The sequence below is a fragment of the Thalassophryne amazonica genome, chromosome 9, assembly GCF_902500255.1.
Source record: "Thalassophryne amazonica chromosome 9, fThaAma1.1, whole genome shotgun sequence".
Lineage (NCBI taxonomy): Eukaryota > Metazoa > Chordata > Actinopteri > Batrachoidiformes > Batrachoididae > Thalassophryne > Thalassophryne amazonica.
In genome coordinates this window covers 68752986-68771372 of record NC_047111.1, presented here as the reverse complement: position 1 = coordinate 68771372, position 18387 = coordinate 68752986, and the positions used below count along the sequence as shown (strand labels likewise).

Here is an 18387-nt window from a genome sequence, read left to right as displayed (position 1 = left end):
CAACTTTTGTCCATTCTAACATTATTTTTAAATCTGCTTACTTACAAGATATACAATGAATGACACTTTAATGGTCTCATTGTCACTTCCACTGTAACTTCCACCGCAGTGTATCCAAAGCTCGATTTGAGTTTTTCATTAATAAAAATTCATCTGTTGTACATATTTTCTTTGAAAGGGGTTTCAGGCTTCTTTTTTTTTTTTAAGGCCAACTAGTCTGTGGAGGATCAGGACAGAACAGCTGTTCAAAGGTATCAGAGTAGTTTCAGTCCTTGCTAGTACTTTATCTTGGACCCCATTTGATATTGGTGAGTCCTTGAAAATGTCTTTTAAGGGCTTGTCTGTCTGACCACTCCGAGTCCAGGTAGCTGTCATCATCAGCTTCCTCCAGTTTCTGAAAACCAGATTGCCAGGATACAGTTAAAGGCTCACTCCCAAACAAACCAAAACATGGTTCATGAAAACGGTACATGGAAGAGTCATGTGGTGCTCATTCTTTCTGGGACAGACTTGGAGGCCTTTTGCTCACCTTCAGTTCCTCCTGCCTCCTGTAGTAATGCATCATCATCTGTTTGTGCTGCTCCTCAGTGATCAGAGGCTCTCTCCCTGGTGCCCCCTGGCCTTTCTGGAGAGAAATGCAACACATGAAGGACCATTAAGCTGCTGTCGCAAAGGAACCTCATGTTTGACTTATATAGTATACTGGACATGGATACAATCCGATCAGCGTTGGACATGCTTCAGATCTGTGTTGCTGCGCTGCACTCTGTTCAGTCCTTTATTCATACTTCACTGCCAAATCAGCAAGATTAGGTTTGTAAGACATCACTGGTCATAATGACTGAGGTAATATTTAAGCAAAATGTTTTATGGACCATCCCTGAATCTTACTCAGGTCAAGCAGAGTGTCACTTTACATTTTACTTTACTTCCAGATCAGCTCATGTGTGTGTCTGAAAGGGTTATCAACTTAAACAACAAAAACTCTGAACCATGACCGCACTCGAACCTTTTGGATTTTGACTACAAGCTTTGTCTTCTCGTTGTTGCCAATGTAGTCCTGCAGTTTCTTGCCTCTCTGCAGCTCTTTGGCAGCCCACCAAAGCTGGCACTCTTCTTCTGCCAACACCTGCAGACATGCCTGAAGTCGGAGAAGACAGACGGACAGAGAACAAGACAGGTACAGAGGCCATCAAACAGGGAAGATAAAGAATGTTTCAAAGGATTAATTTGAGTGACACTTCAAACCACACCTCCATTCATCATCCAGTCACTGTACAATGTAAGACAGGACTTATTAGTGAGATAGAAAAACTATAGCGAGAAGAAAACTATAGCCTGACTGGACCCAATGTACATCTTTACAGTTGAGTTGCTTGCACACTTTCACATGTTTATGCAACGCATCTGCATCCAGCCTAAATACTAAAGAAGATCAAGAGCTTATTGAGCTCTGGATGCCCCATCAGGCTCCACCAGAGTTTGTATGAGTGTGTTCACACCAGAGAAGCTGAATCCATCCATCCATTCATTCATTCTCTATACCAGTTTAATCCAATTAAGGGTCACGGAGGGCTGGAGCCTATCCCAACAGTCATAGGGTGTGAGGCGGGGTGCACCCTGGACAGGATGCCAGTCTGTCACAGAGCCACAAATAAACAAACACATTCACAACCGCACGCACAATTTAATGTTTCCAATCCACCTAACCTGCATGTCTTTAGATGTGAGAGGAAGCTGGAGCACCCGGAGGGAACCCACACAGACACGGGGAGAACATGACAATGTAGAAAGATATTGTGCGGCCCTAAATACCATGAACCAACAGAGGTGGTTGAGCAAAATGTGTTTTCCACATCCATATATCGTGACTTTAGAGTAGATTTAATTCAAACACTAAATCACAACACAGAGGAAATATTGGCACCGTTCAGACAGCATGTAACTTATCCCACCAGACTACTCCTGACTAATCATTATACTTGCTTTATTTCCCCCCCAAATAATAAAGGTTAAAAGGCAAAAAGTCTCTTTTAAAACCATCTGATGAGATCCAGTCAGTTTAGCTGAGTGGAAGCTAATGTCATGTTTCTACTACTTGCTTATGTCAGCAGGCTGAGCTGCTTTACCTGTGTTCCTGAAAGATCTTCATGGTTCTCAAACTCCAGCCTGATTGGGTCATGAGGCGGCAGCCCCATAGGATAGACGATCATGACCGCGCCCCTGAGCTGATCCAGAGCTTCCTTCACCATCTCCATGGTGACACAAACATTCGCTTGAACTTGTTTCTAAACGAGAAGGACTGGTTGAGTCAAAAACTGTGGATGTTTCTGAACAAAATAAACTGTAGAATTATCATTTAATTTTTGGCTACAATACTTACTTTGGAGATCAGGGCCATCACCTCCTCCACTGTTTTCCTCAACACCTCTTTCATTTTGTCGTTTGGAGCTTGTAGGTGGTATAAAGATTTATTTATTAAGTTGTCAGAACAATGATTTTTTTTTTTTGTTGTTGCTGTTGCCACACTACAAAAAATAATATTCTGAAAGAATATGATCTTACAAATTAAAAGAACATTAATACTTTCTCAGTCATTCACTGCAGCTACAGTAGTGTTCAGAATAATAGTAGTGCTATGTGACCAAAAAGATTAATCCAGGTTTTGAGTATATTTCTTATTGTTACATGGGAAACAAGGTACCAGTAGATTCAGTAGATTCTCACAAATCCAACAAGACCAAGCATTCATGATATGCACACTCTTAAGGCTATGAAATTGGGCTATTAGTAAAAAAAAAGTAGAAAAGGGGGTGTTCACAATAATACAACCTCTGGCAAAAATTATGGAATCACCGGCCTCGGTGTTCATTCAGTTGTTTAATTTTGTAGAAAAAAAGCAGATCACAGACATGACACAAAACTAAAGTCATTTCAAATGGCAACTTTCTGGCTTTAAGAAACGCTATAAGAAATCAGGAAAAAAAATTGTAGCAGTCAGTCAGTACTTTTTTAGACCAAGCAGAGGGAAAAAAATATGGAATCACTCAATTCTGAGGAAAAAATTATGGAATCATGAAAAACAAAAGAACGCTCCAACTCATCACTAGTATTTTGTGGCACCACCTCTGGCTTTTATAACAGCTTGCAGTCTCTAAGGCATGGACTTAATGAGTGATAAACAGTACTCTTCATCAATTTGGCTCCAACTTTCTCTGATTGCTGTTGCCAGATCAGCTTTGCAGTTGGAGCCTTGTCATGGACCATTTTCTTCAACTTCCACCAAAGATTTTCAATTGGATTAAGATCCGGACTATTTGCAGGCCATGACATTGACCCTATGTGTCTTTTTGCAAGGAATGTTTCCACAGTTTTTGCTCTATGGCAAGATGCATTATTATCTTGAAAAATGATTTCATCATCCCAAAACATCCTTTCAACTGATGGGATAAGAAAAGTGTCCAAAATATCAATGTAAACTTGTGCATTTATTGATGATGTAATGACAGCCATCTCCCCAGTGCCTTTACCTGACATGCAGCCCCATATCATTCGAGATTCATCACTGAATATGACTTTCATCCAGTCATCCACAGTCCATGATTGCTTTTCCTTAGCCCATTGTAACCTTGTTTTTTTCTGTTTAGGTGTTAATGATGGCTTTCGTTTAGCTTTTCTGTATGTAAAACCCATTTCCTTTAGGCGGTTTCTTACAGTTCGGTCACAGACATTGACTCCAGTTTCCTCCCATTCGTTCCTCATTTGTTTTGTTGTGCATTTTCGATTTTTGAGACATATTGCTTTAAGTTTTCTGTCTTGACGCTTTGATGTCTTCCTTGGTCTACCAGTATGTTTGCCTTTAACAACCTTCCCATGTTGTTTGTATTTGGTCCAGAGTTTAGACACAGCTGACTGTGAACAACCAACATCTTTTGCAACATTGCGTGATGATTTACCCTCTTTTAAGAGTTTGATAATCCTCTCCTTTGTTTCAATTGACATCTGTCGTGTTGGAGCCATGATTCATGTCAGTCCATTTGGTGCAACAGCTCTCCAAGGTGTGATCACTCCTTTTTATATGCAAACTAACGAGCAGATCTGATTTGATGCAGGTGTTAGTTTTGGGGATGAAAATTTACAAGGTGATTCCATAATTTATTCCTCAGAATTGAGTGAGTCCATATTTTTTTTCCCCTCTGCTTGGTCTAAAAAAGTAACCGTTACTGACTGCCACAAATATTTTTCCTGATTTCTTATAGTGTTTCATAAAGCCAGAAAGTTGCCATTTGAAATGAATTTAGTTTTGTGTCATGTCTGTGATCTGCTTTTTTTCTACAAAATTAAACAACTGAATGAACATCCTCCGAGGCCGGTGATTCCATATTTTTTGCCAGGGTTTGTAGTAGTGTGGCATTCAGTCAGTGAGTTTGTCAATTTTGTGGAACAAACAGGTGTGAATCGGGTGTCCCTTATTTAAGGATGAAGCCAGCACCTGCTGAACATGCTTTTCTCTTTGAAAGCCTGAGGAAAATGGGACGTTCAAGACACTGTTCAGAAGAACAGCATAGTTTGATTAAAAAGTTGATTGGAGAGGGGAAAACTTATATGCAGGTGCAAAAATTATAGGCCGTTCATCTACAATGATCTCCAATGCTTTAAAATGGACACAAAAACCAGAGACGTGTGGAAGAAAACGGAAAACAACCATCAAAATGGATAGAAGAATAACCAGAATGGCAAAGGCTCACGCATTGATCAGCTCCAGGATGATCAAAGACGGTCTGGAGTTACCTGTAAGAGCTGTGACAGTTAGAAGACGCCTGTGTGAAGCTAATTTAATTGCAAGAATCCCCCGCAAAGTCCCTCTGTTAAATAAAAGACGTGCAGAAGAGGTTACAATTTGCCAAAGAACACATCAACTGGCCTAAAGAGAAATGGAGGAATATTTTGTGGACTGATGAGAGTAAAATTGTTCTTTTTGGGTCCAAGGGCCACAGACAGTTTGTGAGACAACCCCCAAACTCTGAATTCAAGCCACAGTTCACAGTGAAGACAGTGAGGCATGGTGGTGCAAGCATCATAATATGGGCATGTTTCTCCTACTATGGTGTTGGGCCTATATATCGCATACCAGGTATCATGGATCAGTTTGGATATGTCAAAATACTTGAAGAGGTCATGTTGCCTTATGCTGAAGAGGACATGCCCTTGAAATGGGTGTTTCAACAAGACAATGACCCAAGCAAACGAGCAAAATCTTGGTTCCAAACCAACAAAATTAATGCCTCGCAGATGTGAAGAAATCATGAAAAAATGTGGTTATACAACTAAATACTAGTTTAGTGATTCACAGGATTGCACAGCAGATGCTACTATTATTGTGAACACCCCTTTTCTACTTTTTTTTTTTTTTTACTAATAGCCCAATTTCATAGACTTAAGAGTGTGCATATCATGAATGTTTGATCTTGTTGGATTTGTGAGAATCTACTGGTACCTTTTTCCCATGTAACAATAAGAAATATACTCAAAACCTGGATTAATCTTTTTAGTCACAAAGCTACTACTATTCTGAACACTACTGTACATACATTATCAGCATATTGAAATATCAGTACAATTGATAATATAATATAAAAGATGCACAAAAGATATATATATAAAATCTAAAAAATGCACTCTACAATTGTCCCCACCTATCACAGTTAACAGTTCAAAGCTACAGTTTCATCAAAGACATGATGAGCGTGCAGAGGGTGTCAGCCTCGTGTTCCAGAATGTTGTATCCAACTGTCAAAAGTCAGACACTCACCATGTCCATTTCTCCTGCCTATCTCATCTTTTTTGAATACGCTCCCTCCGTTGGGTACACACTTGTCCTCCCATTCATCTTTCAGTTTCAGATCCACAATCTGGTCCTCTGTCAGTCCCTGCATGTTGGGTGGCAGTGTGACACCATGATCTGCCAGCTCTTGGATTTCTGAGGGTACAGAATGATGAGATGAGATGAGAAGGAGTACAAAATAATATTTAAATTAACAGTAATATAGTAGTAAATAGTATATTTAATCCATGAAATGTCATATTTGAGTCCATTTTAATTTCCCAGAGTCCAAGACAACACCGATTAATACCCATTTTTTGTTGAACTAACTGTCCAAAAACCAAAAGTTAATAATTTTACAATAACCCAAACAGAACTGTTTGCCTGGATGGTTGTCATCTGGGAAATGATAAGTTTTGTGGTGTAGTTGCTGTAGCAGCGCGGGACACCAGCGCATGCTCCCATTATATTTAGTATTATTAATAACAAACGTGAATTTTCAGTAGATACGTTGCACAAGAGACTTCTTGCTTGGTTGTCCTCTGACATGCACTGTCAGCTGAGGGACCTTATATGTAGACAGCTGTGTGCCTTTCCAAATCATGTCCAATCAACTGAATTTACCCCAGGTGGACTCCAATTAAGCTGTAGAAACATCTCAAGGATGATCAGTGGAAACAGGATGCACCTGAGCTCAATTCTGAGCTTCATGGCAAAGGCTGTGAATAATTATGTACATGTGATTTCTTAATTTATCTTTAATAAATTAGCAAAAATCAAAACAAACAACAACAAAAAAAACAAAACAAACAAACAAAAAAAACAGCTGTAACATTAAAAAATTTGGAAAAAGTGAGGCGTGGCAAATACTTTCTGGATCTACTATAGACTAGGTTTCCCCATCCTATGAACCTTTGACCCATACAGAACATTCAATTAGATAGAATTTTATTAATCCCTTGGGAAGCCTCCTCCAGGGAAAATGAGGTTCTAGCAGCATTGTATAGCAGCACACAGGGTAAGAAGCACAGAGCATCAAAAATGAAAAAAAAATGCAGATATAACTATAAATACCAGACATACTGATCACTACTGGTTTACTGGCTACTACTGCTCCTCTCCTTCCCATCCTCTGTCTTCCTGTTACTCCTCCTCCCCCTGAGTGAGGAGTTGTACAGTCTGATGGACTGAGGGATAAAGGAGTGTTTCAGTCTGTTGGTCCTGTACTTGGGAAGGAGCAGTCTGTGGCTGAAGATGATGGTTTCAGACACTGGTTGCTGATGACGGTGTGCAGAGGGTGACTGGCAACATCCATAATGACCAGCAGTTTGTCCGGTGTTCTCTTCTCTGCCATCGTCACGAGAGAGTCCAGTTTCATGCTAACCATGGAGCCAGCCCGCATGATGAGTTTGTCCAGCCTGGATGTGCCCTTCCTGTTCTGTCTGTGCATGCCTTCAATTTTTTTTCTGGATTATGAGTGTGAATTATATGTGAATGATTCAGTTCAACCCAGTAATGGTTGCTTCACCACAACTATCCCATGTTACAATGCATGCTGGCAAAGCGGTGATGGCAAGGTACTATTTTCACTGGCATGTGTGTGTGTGTGTGTGTCTGTGGACAAAATCATTGAAAAATGCCTGGTTGAATTTCCTTCAAACTTGGTGGGAATATTACTTGGATAGATATCGAAAGATGATTAGATTCTGGAGTAGTTTGGTGAAAGGTCAAAGAAAACATGCTTTGAAAAACACCTTTTTTTGTATATCACAAAAACCAAGACACCTAGATGCATGACCTAAACCATATATTGAACACCAAAATATTTGTGATTGGTATAAAAGACTTCATAATGAAGTCACATAAATAAGTCAAACACAAGTAAAAAAAACCATTATAGACATATGTATATTTACTTGTACATTTATATCATGGTGTACAGAATGCAGAACATGGATTCAGCCCTCTGATACCTTTCTTTCTTTCGACTGTAGCTACTTATTAGACCGATTAAACTTTTTAAAATGGATAAACTGTTAATCGAGAGCTTCAGTATTTCCGCAGTAATCAACTAATGTAGGGCATAACTTCTTGTGGTGAAGTTATGCCCTCCTTCCATTTTATTTTACTAGCAATCAGAAATGTGAGTGGAGCCTTTTATCTTCCCCTTTCAGGTGGTAAAGTACAATATTATTTCATAAAAGAAGCATCAAGTATATCCTGTTCACCTGAACATATTCTGTCCACTTTGAGCCTGCCGTTGTAAATGGCTGAGATCTGCTGGATCAGAGTCTCCAGAGGTTCTTCTGTTGTGGTGTTAAAAAGAAACTGGCTCTCATCTCCTCGCTTCACGTGCAGCTGCACCATCTCACACAACACCTCGCTGCTCCTTTACTCCCTAAAGAGAAAAAACAGAAGACCACAGGTCAAAGTTAAACGGAGTTCGAAACCGCAACAAGAAGACAACCAGGGTCTCCAGGCGAAACAAGGTAACCATAGCAACAGTAATGGATCGAACCCATTAGTTAGCATTTAGCTTGTTTGATTTTTCATTCGTTTAGCATAAATATGTTACATTAAAACAATAACTCATACCTGCGCTGAAAACAGACACTGTTCAGATTAGGCTCACACTTTAATTACAGCCTGGATATCGTTACAGACAATAAAATTAAAGCAAATATATTTCACACGAGGATCCAGCAGTCCAGAGGTGTTCTCGCGAGCTTTCACGATAGGTGAAATGAATGTTTTACTTACTGCCCTCTAGAGGCAAACAGTAGAAACGTTGTGTGCCTCCTTTTACGTCTTCAAATGATCAGACTAAACACAGATTAAACAGTACGAGGGAGAAGTATTTATAGCCAAAATAAAATATACATAACGCTGTAACATATGCTTTGGCACCCATGTGAAAATTAGTGCAGTTAAAAAAACAATTCTCATTTATTCATACAACTAATTCAGTATGATGCTGGTGTTTCAGTATTCTAACATTGTACACGTATCAGGTTAGGTCTTGGAGCAGGCAGCATCCAACACAATACTTGGGTCCTGGATGGCAACCACCGAGGCAGACAGCCTGTGCATTTCCACCCCTCAATGTCCCTCGTGTCTTATTGCCATGTCTACTTGGCTTTTTCCAGTTGCTGGGGTCCTCAGTCCTGAGGCACACAGCGAGGCCAGTGTTGTAGCTGACATTCGCTCACAATGCAAGTGGTACACTTCATCTGAGCCTACCAAAGTTGGAAAAGTCTTCTCAGTGGTATCCAAGGAACTTGACTCTTGGTACTAAAGACATCCAATCATAGCATAAGGTCACTGGTTAGTGTCTAAGTCTCACAGCCATACCATAAGAGAGGAACGACCCCTAAAGACTTGGGCCTTCATTCTCCTGCAAATGTATAGGCATGGCCAAACACTGCTGTCTCTGGAGACCTCATGACTCTGTAAACTCTTCCCAGGTGTTTCTTGATCTCAAACACTAACGACCCGGAGACACAAATGTCACTACTGAGGTGTGTTTCGACACTTTCACTGCTATGAAATGAACTTCTGACCAGTGGGCCATTGAAAGCCTGGATCTTAGGCTTGATCCATGATGATCACAAACCCAGACAATCTAACTCACTCAGCTTCTGAAGTGTTGCTACCAGAACTTATAATGTGACAAATCACAACATAAGTCACCTCAAGGTGCTCAAGGGTAAGGTCTAACTTTACCAACCCCCTGGGCAATCTTGCAGGCAACAGTAAGGAAAGACTCAGGCGTTTGTGAAGAAAAATCTGTTGGGTCGACAAAGATCACAGCACCATCTGCAACGTCGGGTTTGGTAAACTTTTCCTCATGAGGTATCTAAACAGCTGGTTTCCACAAACATGCCCAATACCCAGTTATTGCTGTCATTACTGTAGGTAAAAGCCTTAATATTTAGCCATCTGCAAAGTAACTTCATGATTTATGAGGCTATAAATGTCCAGAAATAAAATGAAAAATCTGGATCAATGTACAGGACTAACTCAGGTAAAAGTATAACTGTAGTGGATGTGCAACCCAGTTAAATACGTATACAAACCAGACGGGAAAAAAAAAACCCCACACACACTACTCCGGTAAACTCACATTTATTTTTGCATACATACAACATAAACTGCATCATACATAAATGTGCCATCAGCTCTGCGCTTAAATTATGGATCTTTGAATAGCAACAGGAAGTGCAGCTTCATGTTTTAACACATACATAATATGTTCAACAACACAGACTCTTGTTTACCATGAACAGTCATAAAAAGGGACACCAACGTCACAAAATTAGCAGTTTCGTTTCCTATAAAAACTTATGGTCAACATTACATGACACGAAGCGCTGACTAGTCCACTACTGTTAATGCAGACACAGTACTTATTCCACATAGTTGGCTAATAGTAAATGCATTTTAGAGATATCAACTCCAACTTGTGCATGTAAGCAAAGAAAAAGTTCTCCTTGCTTACATATCTCCTGCTTATAGTGCAGTGAATAATGATTATTTAAAACATTTCACATCGTGTTTTAACACAGGACTGAAGCAATGTTTAGCTGACACTTTCTTACATGTCTGTTTTAACCTCCATACTGCTTTTAAGACAAAACATTTCAGATTGTACAACTTTCGAATGTTGGAGGGAATGACATCTGATTAGCCAGCTGGCATTGAAGGAATGGATTCTCACAAGTCCTTCTGCAAAACCATGATTCGGCATAGTCTGTAAAAGTAAACAGCAATCAAAGAGTGAAGTACTATAGGCAGTAAAAAGAAATACTGACAGTACCACATGTGAGGAATGGTTAAGAAATCAGCAACATTTGGCGAGAAATACTGGAAGATACAGTTACATGTTATATATCCATTTGTGATTCTGATGACATCACTGAGGATTTTGTCACCCAAAGCTTCACAAATCTGCGGGTGAGACAACAAATCACAAAATGCTTTCTGGAATGTTGGTCCACACTGCAGAACACACAGTCAGTCAAGTGGTAAAAGCTACTGTATCTGATGGCTACGCTATATGCTAAGTCACCGAGTGCTTAACTTCAATCACGGTGATAGAGAAATTCTATTAGTGGGAGTTAAAGGGTCAATTCTCATTCAAGTGTTGGTTGCTTTTGTGAACAAAAACTGCTTTGTCTTGATTGTACTGCAGACATTTTCACATACAGAATTGCCTCTGGACACATCTGGGTGGAAAAGCAGAAATACGGTTACAGAGACGACAGCAGTGATCATTTGCTGCTGGGAGGGGATAGTCCTCTGCGCTCACACTCACAACTCAAAAATGACGAGACAAGGTGCACTGCAAACACGTCACAACACATCTCACCACAATATCGATAATAAATGTAGAGCAGGTTTTATTTTTAAATTAAAAGTACACTTGTTGCTATAAACAAAATTTGTTTTTTTAAAGTGGACCTTATTGTGAACAGCATGTCCACAGATCCAGATCTCACTACGGTCAGAATGACGCGACACATGTACGCCACATTCTCTGAACTTCCAACACACTTGCGGGAAATCAACAAGGTTTAAGACACTATTAGAGGTGGAAGCGTGAAACAATATTTAAAAAAATAAAATTCTCATACCTTCTATCCACAAGTATTCCTGCTAATAGCACAGCCACGGCGGCACACACAGTATTTCAGTGCATGTCAGTTACTTTGTGCAAACCATTGATATGGCCACCACAAACACACACACGGGCACATTTAGCAAGGAGCTCTGATAAAAACATACATTCACACACATAATCACTGTATAGATCTCGATGCAGAGCTATAAAATCAGACAAGCGTAACAGCCTGTAGACCAAACGTGTAGATAGAACAGAGGAAACAACAAAACGCTGCCATGATCAGATTAACAAAATATTAGAGCCCGACTGATGATATCAGCCATTATTAGCCTTGAATGAACATAACAAAACTTTTATTTTGCTTAATAACGCAGAATACACTTTGGCTGTTGGAAATGGTGTCATAATGTAGTTTGTCCAGCAGAGGGCGCACTGACAGCATTGTTTACAATGCTGGGGCACCCATCACACCTTGGTCACGTTAGCTACAACAGACTCAGGCAAAGCAATCAGCTATCATTCATTTCCAATGAGAGTGGGCGTTTTACAGCAACAAGAGAGAAGTAGTTGCTATGATGCTGATAGGATATGTCAAAATATACGTTGCAAATGCTGAGCGATGCAACACCAATCAAGGGTTTGATAATGAAATGTATTTTTAATGTATTGATCAGCGGATATATCAGTGTTATAATTTTGTTAACCTATAATATCGGTATCAGTCACCAATATACATATATATATATATATATATATATATATCAATCGGGCTCTGCAAAATATTACAGAGCATCAGCATCAACAAACTGACTAACTATGACACCGACCCCTGCTGTTCTTATTCATGAGGCCATGGGGGAATGCCGACACCCAGTGCCACATGACGTACATTCATTAAAAAAAAAAAGCAAGTGCAAAAATGTGAGTTATGATCAGTGACTCGCACATGAAAAGTAAAATAAGATTTTAAAAAATTTAACCTCTACACTATGCAAATTAAATCACCTCTCATCACAGCAGATATTTTGGGGGTGCATGTAACACCTGCAAAACCTTCTACAATATCGGAATGCGTCCTGAAAAGTAGCAGCTGTTGCTGTCCAAGAATGACATACTGCTTATCTGTCCATGAATGAATTGAGTGTCAAAGTGAAAACCTGCGGGCGCATGTAGTGTGCTACGTGGCCACACATGGTTTCATATTGCACAAGAGATCACACACACACATGGATTTGTGTGTGTCTACATATACCTTATATAACCATATACCAAAGACACAGGCATGTGTTTGCTATCATAAATAAACATCAAAACTATCCATAATAAAATAATTGTAATTTTAGGGAACAAGCAAACAGGTCCATCGTAAAGTTAAAACAGTTTTCATGTTACCTCTCAGTAGATTGAGATATAAATCCTCTAAGATTTGGAAGGGTGGTAGTGTGTACTGTAAATGCTGCCTGTTTGTACATACACACATATACACATTATCGATAATCTATAAATATCTGGATGTGCCCTGTCCATATCAAGGGTCATTCTATCGCTCTGTCGACTCTGTATGGAACAAGAAGCTGTCACTGGGTGCCTCTGGAACCTTCGAGTTACTGGTTGCAGTTCTTGTTGGGATAGGAGGAGGAAGAGTTTGGAACACCGAAGAGGATGACGACAACCAGTCAGGCTCTGAGACAAACCCAGGTTGGGAAGACTGAGTTTGAGACATGGGGATTTTGGAAGGGAAGATTGGGGCCTGTGGTGTCTTTGCTGAAAGAGGGAAATCCAAATCGTCATCAAATGTGACCCACTGTTGGGTTGGTTTCCTGCCTGGGGCAGAAGGCTGGGGGCAGGGTGCAAGGGCAGGAGACGGAACAAGGGCCTCAGGGAACATAGGAGCGGGTGATGGTCCAAACAGAGATATGGTTCCCTGGATCTTGGAGGTGGGTGCAGAGACAGGGGCCGGGATTGAAGCAGGAGTGGGGATGAGAGGCTGAGTCAGAGTAGAAGTGGTCCTGTGAAGGGTCAGTGCCGGGCTTGGCCGCTGGATGCTGAAATCGGGGGTGAGTGAGCGATGCTGTTGCTGTACATGTGGGCCTGTGAAGGGATTGGTGCTGCTTGGTCTGGGTGGCACTGGGTTGGCCAGAATGGGGTTTGGGGAGGCACGCAGTGTCTCTTGTGAGCGACTACGTCCAGGGATTGAAGGAGGAGGGAGTAATGAGGGAGCAAAAGGTGCCTGGGTGGAAACTGAAGATACGGAATCAAATTGCTGCAAGTCTGCAAGAGCGGGGGAATGGACAGAGAAGGATGTCGGGAGAGTGCTGAGGGAAAGTGTAGCTGCAGGAACGGAGGGAGGATCGTGCAGCGAGGAGCCTCTGGTCAGCGACTGGGTGGTGTGCCAGGAAGATGAGATGAAGTCAGATGCGAGTGTGTGGAAGGGGTCAGGCTTCAACTGTGCTTCTCTTTGGATTCCATTCAGTCCATTTGTCTAAGGAAGAAAAAAAAAAAAAAAAAAAAAAAAAAACAGTCACAAGAAATACGACGTGAAAATATGAATGAATTAATAGCAGTAAAGCATTATTTCACTGTTTACACTCAAATACAGCATATCAGCTGCTAACATGCCATAAAATTAAAATAACAGCATAAGTGACAAAGAAAAATCAATTAACTCATGGACACAGAATATTTGTGTTCATTTTTTCAGAATAAAAGGTAATTTCTACAAACCCGCACATTAAATTTAAATGAATTCACCAGGTGGGTTTCCATCACCCCAAACTGTACAATTTGATGTAATGCATTTAAAACATGCATGTAAAAAAAAAAAAAAAACATCCCTCAAATATCACATTCAAAAAATGCTCACAAGGTGGTTTTTCAGGCAATCTGAAAAAGCCTTATTTCGCAAAACTACAATGTGAAAGACTTTTTTCGCTATTACAGGTCACATGACATACAGAACGAGTTATGACATCCTAAAATGCATGGTGTGGTACATGTGGATGGAGGAAAACACAAAAAACTTGTTTAACGTTATAAGACATGATGTTATAGCAATACTTAGCCAGACTTACCCATCAGTCGCCATCACAATAAGAATGACAGTTATTATAAGTGGACAAAACCCAGCAGTCACATTCCATCAATCAATGGAAATTCATCTCAATATGGTGTTTTGTCGACATTTTGAAAACATCGCTTAAAGGACGTGTCTCACGTTTTTTAACGTCCCAGTTAGTAAGACAACATAAAAGTACTCATGATTGTAAGTGTCTCTCCACATATGTGCTAATAATTAGTGATCGCTGATGTATTTTATTCCTTTCTTTCTGAGCGTTAGCAGGTAAACGTTTCACTCAGCAATATAATTACTGCAAGAAATCTTGATCGCAAACCCTATCACCACAAATTATTATTATTTTTTTTTTTTTTTTTGGTGAGGAGTTTGACTGGGAAGGTCTACCTGTCAAACTCACAGAGGACAGAAACCTCCCCCTCCGGTAAACAGCTCAATAATCTTGACATTATAAAAAAACAAACACCACTAGTTTCTAACCTCAGGAAGGTAGACAAGCTACAACCTTATTTTTATCCGTATGAGCTGTCATCTGAGCTGGAAAAATAATATTGATCTGAATGAACAGGTGGCGGAGAAATGGAAGCGTAGAGGCCGTCTACAAAGTGCAAAAATGAAAAGAGACACCAGAAAAATACTCAATAAATTCAGGTGTGATGTCACTGAATTCACTGGTCTCCTGCTGGTTATACTACAGCACTCAGTGTGGAAAAATGTGCAAAAATTTAATTTTAGTGAATTTTATTGCTCATTTTCTGACTTAATTTACTGATAAAAAAAAAAAAAAATCACTAAAATGCAATTTTTGCACATTTTTCCAAACTGAGTGCTGTAGTATAACCAGCAGGACCCCACTGATATGTGCAGTAAATTTTGTGTCACTGCAATCTATAACATTTGACACTATTGAAAATTTAAACAATAAAAATAAATCTCCAAAGTTTTTCACAATGATATTTTCCCCAAACTGAGTGCTGGAGTATAACCAGCAGGAGACCACTGATGTGTTCAGTGAACTTGGTGACATCACAACTGAATTTATTGTACATTTTTCTGGTGTCTTGTTGTGGCACATTGTAGACGATGCCTACGCTTCCGTTTCTCTGCCGTCTGCTTGTTCAGATCAATTTTATTTTTCCAGCTCAGATGACAGCTCATATGGATAAAAATAAGGTTGTAGCTCATTGTAGACCTTCCTGCTGTTAAAAACTAGTGTTTGTTTTTCTACAACGTTTCTCTTAAGATTATTGAGCCATTTACTGGAGGGGGAGGTTTCTGTCCTCTGTGAGTTTGACACTTACCTTACTGTTTGACAGGTGGACCGTCCCAGTCAAACTCCTCACCTGACACCGTCTCTGGAGCGGGACATACCCAGCGTTACCGGGCGCTTGACACCATAGAGAGCTGCTCAGATCACCTCCAAAGGCTACAGTGACCCCCGCCAAAAAAAAAAAAAAAATTGCAGTTGATCGGGATTGCGATCAAGATTTCCTGCAGTAATTGAGCAGTAAACTGAAACCCATAAACTACTTAAACTGAAAAGTTTTTGGAGATATTTTTTCACATTTTTTAATTAACAGTTTGCGGATAATTCATGATTTACAGCTGATTCACATTTTGGGGGTTAACATGCTCCGTCCGAAAACGAAGCTTTTGACCTGGTGTTCAAACGTGATGGCTCGGATTTACAGAGAGGAGATGACATGCTTCACCCTGAAACTCAACTTTTTCAGTGTTGGATTTTGGAGCCTAAAGTGTGGAGATGTGCTGTTTACTGAAGCTGTGTACATGGATGTGGGACATCTGACACTGTTTTTAAACAGACTACCTGGACACAGTGATGGATTTGTACATTGGAAAAAGTCAGAATACATCATTTCCAAGAATTAATGGACATTATTTAATGTGGCATGATCGTGAGAGAGGCTGGAGTCAGCTTCGCGCGCGCACTTTTTTGTTCATGTGTAGTTTACATTTGGAAAACAATATAACACGGTGAGTCTGGCATGTTCAACACTTTCCCCCTTTTATTGTGTTTTGTCGCAATTTTTTTTTTTTTTTTTTTGCTTTGAGGAACTGGAATGTGCGTGTGCCTGTTTGCGCTGCTGCTGCTTGTTGCCCCTCTCAGCTTGCTGCGAAAAGGAATATCTCCAAGACAGTTTTTCCACCGGCAGCAGATGTATTTTTTTTTTAGATTTTATTGATAACACTCATAATTAATGGTTATTAACAGTCTGTGTCTATGACTCATGGCCACGCAGGTGCACAGAAACCTTCACAGAGCTGCAGCTTTTACCGTGAGTGCATCAAAATGAACAGTTTTCACTTAAAAAGGTTGGGGCTGGTTGGGGCTCCCTCAGCCCCAACCAGTCCCAGCAGAAGACTGCCCCTCCCTGAGCCTGGTTCTGCTGGAGGTTTCTTCCTGTTAAAAGGGAGTTTTTCCTTCCCACTGTCGCCAAGTGCTTGCTCACAGGGGGTCGTTTTGACCGTTGGGGTTTTTCTGTAATTATTGTATGGCCTTGCCTTACAATATAAAGTGCCTTGGGGCAACTGTTTGTTGTAATTTGGTGCTATATAAATAAAATTGATTGATTGATTAAAAATGAGTCATCATAACACAACATCACACTTAAGTAAACTTTGGAATTACAACCCCTGGCAAAAATTATGGAATCACCGGCCTCGGAGGATGTTCATTCAGTTGTTTAATTTTGTAGAAAAAAAGCAGATCACAGACATGACACAAAACTAAAGTCATTTCAAATGGCAACTTTCTGGCTTTAAGAAACACTATAAGAAATCAGGAAAAATAATTGTGGCAGTCAGTAACGGTTACTTTTTTAGACCAAGCAGAGGGAAAAAAATATGGACTCACTCAATTCTGAGGAATAAATTATGGAATCACCCTGTAAGTTTTCATCCCCAAAACTAACACCTGCATCAATTCAGATCTGCTCGCTAGTCTGCATCTAAAAAGGAGTGATCACACATTGGAGAGCTGTTGCACCAAGTGGACTGACATGAATTATGGCTCCAACACGAGAGATGTCAATTGAAACAAAGGAGAGGATTATCAAACTCTTAAAAGAGGGTAAATCATCACGCAATGTTGCAAAAGATGTTGGTTGTTCACAGTCAGCTGTGTCTAAACTCTGGACCAAATACAAACAACATGGGAAAGTTGTTAAAGGCAAACATACTGGTAGACCAAGGAAGACATCAAAGCATCAAGACAGAAAACTTAAAGCAATATGTCTTAAAAATAAAAAATGCACAACAAAACAAATGAGGAACGAATGGGAGGAAACTGGAGTCAACGTCTGTGACCGAACTGTAAGAAACCGCCTAAAGGAAATGGGATTTACATACAGAAAAGCTAAACGAAAGCCATCATTAACACCTAAACAGAAAAAAACAAGGTTACAATGGACTAAGGAAACGCAATCGTGGACTGTGGATGACTGGATGAAAGTCCTATTCAGTGATGAATCTCGAATCTGCATTGGGCAAGGTGATGATGCTGGAACTTTTGTTTGGTGCCGTTCCAATGAGATTTATAAAGATGACTGCCTGAAGAGAACATGTAAATTTCCACAGTCATTGATGATATGGGGCTGCATGTCAGGTAAAGGCACTGGGGAGATGGCTGTCATCACATCATCAATAAATGCACAAGTTTACGTTGGTATTTTGGACACTTTTCTTATCCCATCAATTGAAAGGATGTTTGGGGATGATGAAATCATTTTTCAAGATGATAATGCATCTTGCCATAGAGCAAAAACTGTGAAAACATTCCTTGCAAAAAGACACATAAGGTCAATGTCATGGCCTGCAAATAGTCCAGATCTTAATCCAATTGAAAAT

At 40.1% G+C, this 18387-nt stretch overlaps 2 protein-coding genes across 6 annotated transcripts in view; both read right to left on the bottom strand.

The window, feature by feature from the left end:
- Position 1: 1 nt before the first annotated feature.
- cfap298 (cilia and flagella associated protein 298) lies at positions 2–8557 on the bottom strand. The gene is made up of 9 exons (XM_034178313.1): positions 8420–8557; positions 8053–8222; positions 5813–5980; positions 2384–2451; positions 2130–2288; positions 1010–1141; positions 530–625; positions 222–394; positions 2–186 (listed from the first exon to the last, which is right to left on the bottom strand). Exons 2-8 carry the CDS (start codon positions 8189–8191, stop codon positions 284–286), a joined length of 873 nt encoding a protein of 290 aa, XP_034034204.1. The 5' UTR covers positions 8192–8222; positions 8420–8557; the 3' UTR covers positions 2–186; positions 222–283.
- A 3791-nt stretch (positions 8558–12348) lies between these two features.
- The window catches only part of synj1 (synaptojanin 1), a 54877-nt gene continuing 48838 nt past the window's right edge, over positions 12349–18387 (bottom strand). For 4 of the 5 annotated variants that reach the window (XM_034178304.1, XM_034178307.1, XM_034178306.1 and 1 more), the window contains one exon: positions 12349–13929. In XM_034178304.1, coding sequence (XP_034034195.1) covers positions 12988–13929 — 942 coding nt within the window. In that variant the 3' untranslated portion in view covers positions 12349–12987. The remainder of the gene's footprint in view (positions 13930–18387) is intronic. The other variant, XM_034178308.1, reaches the window with a different exon arrangement.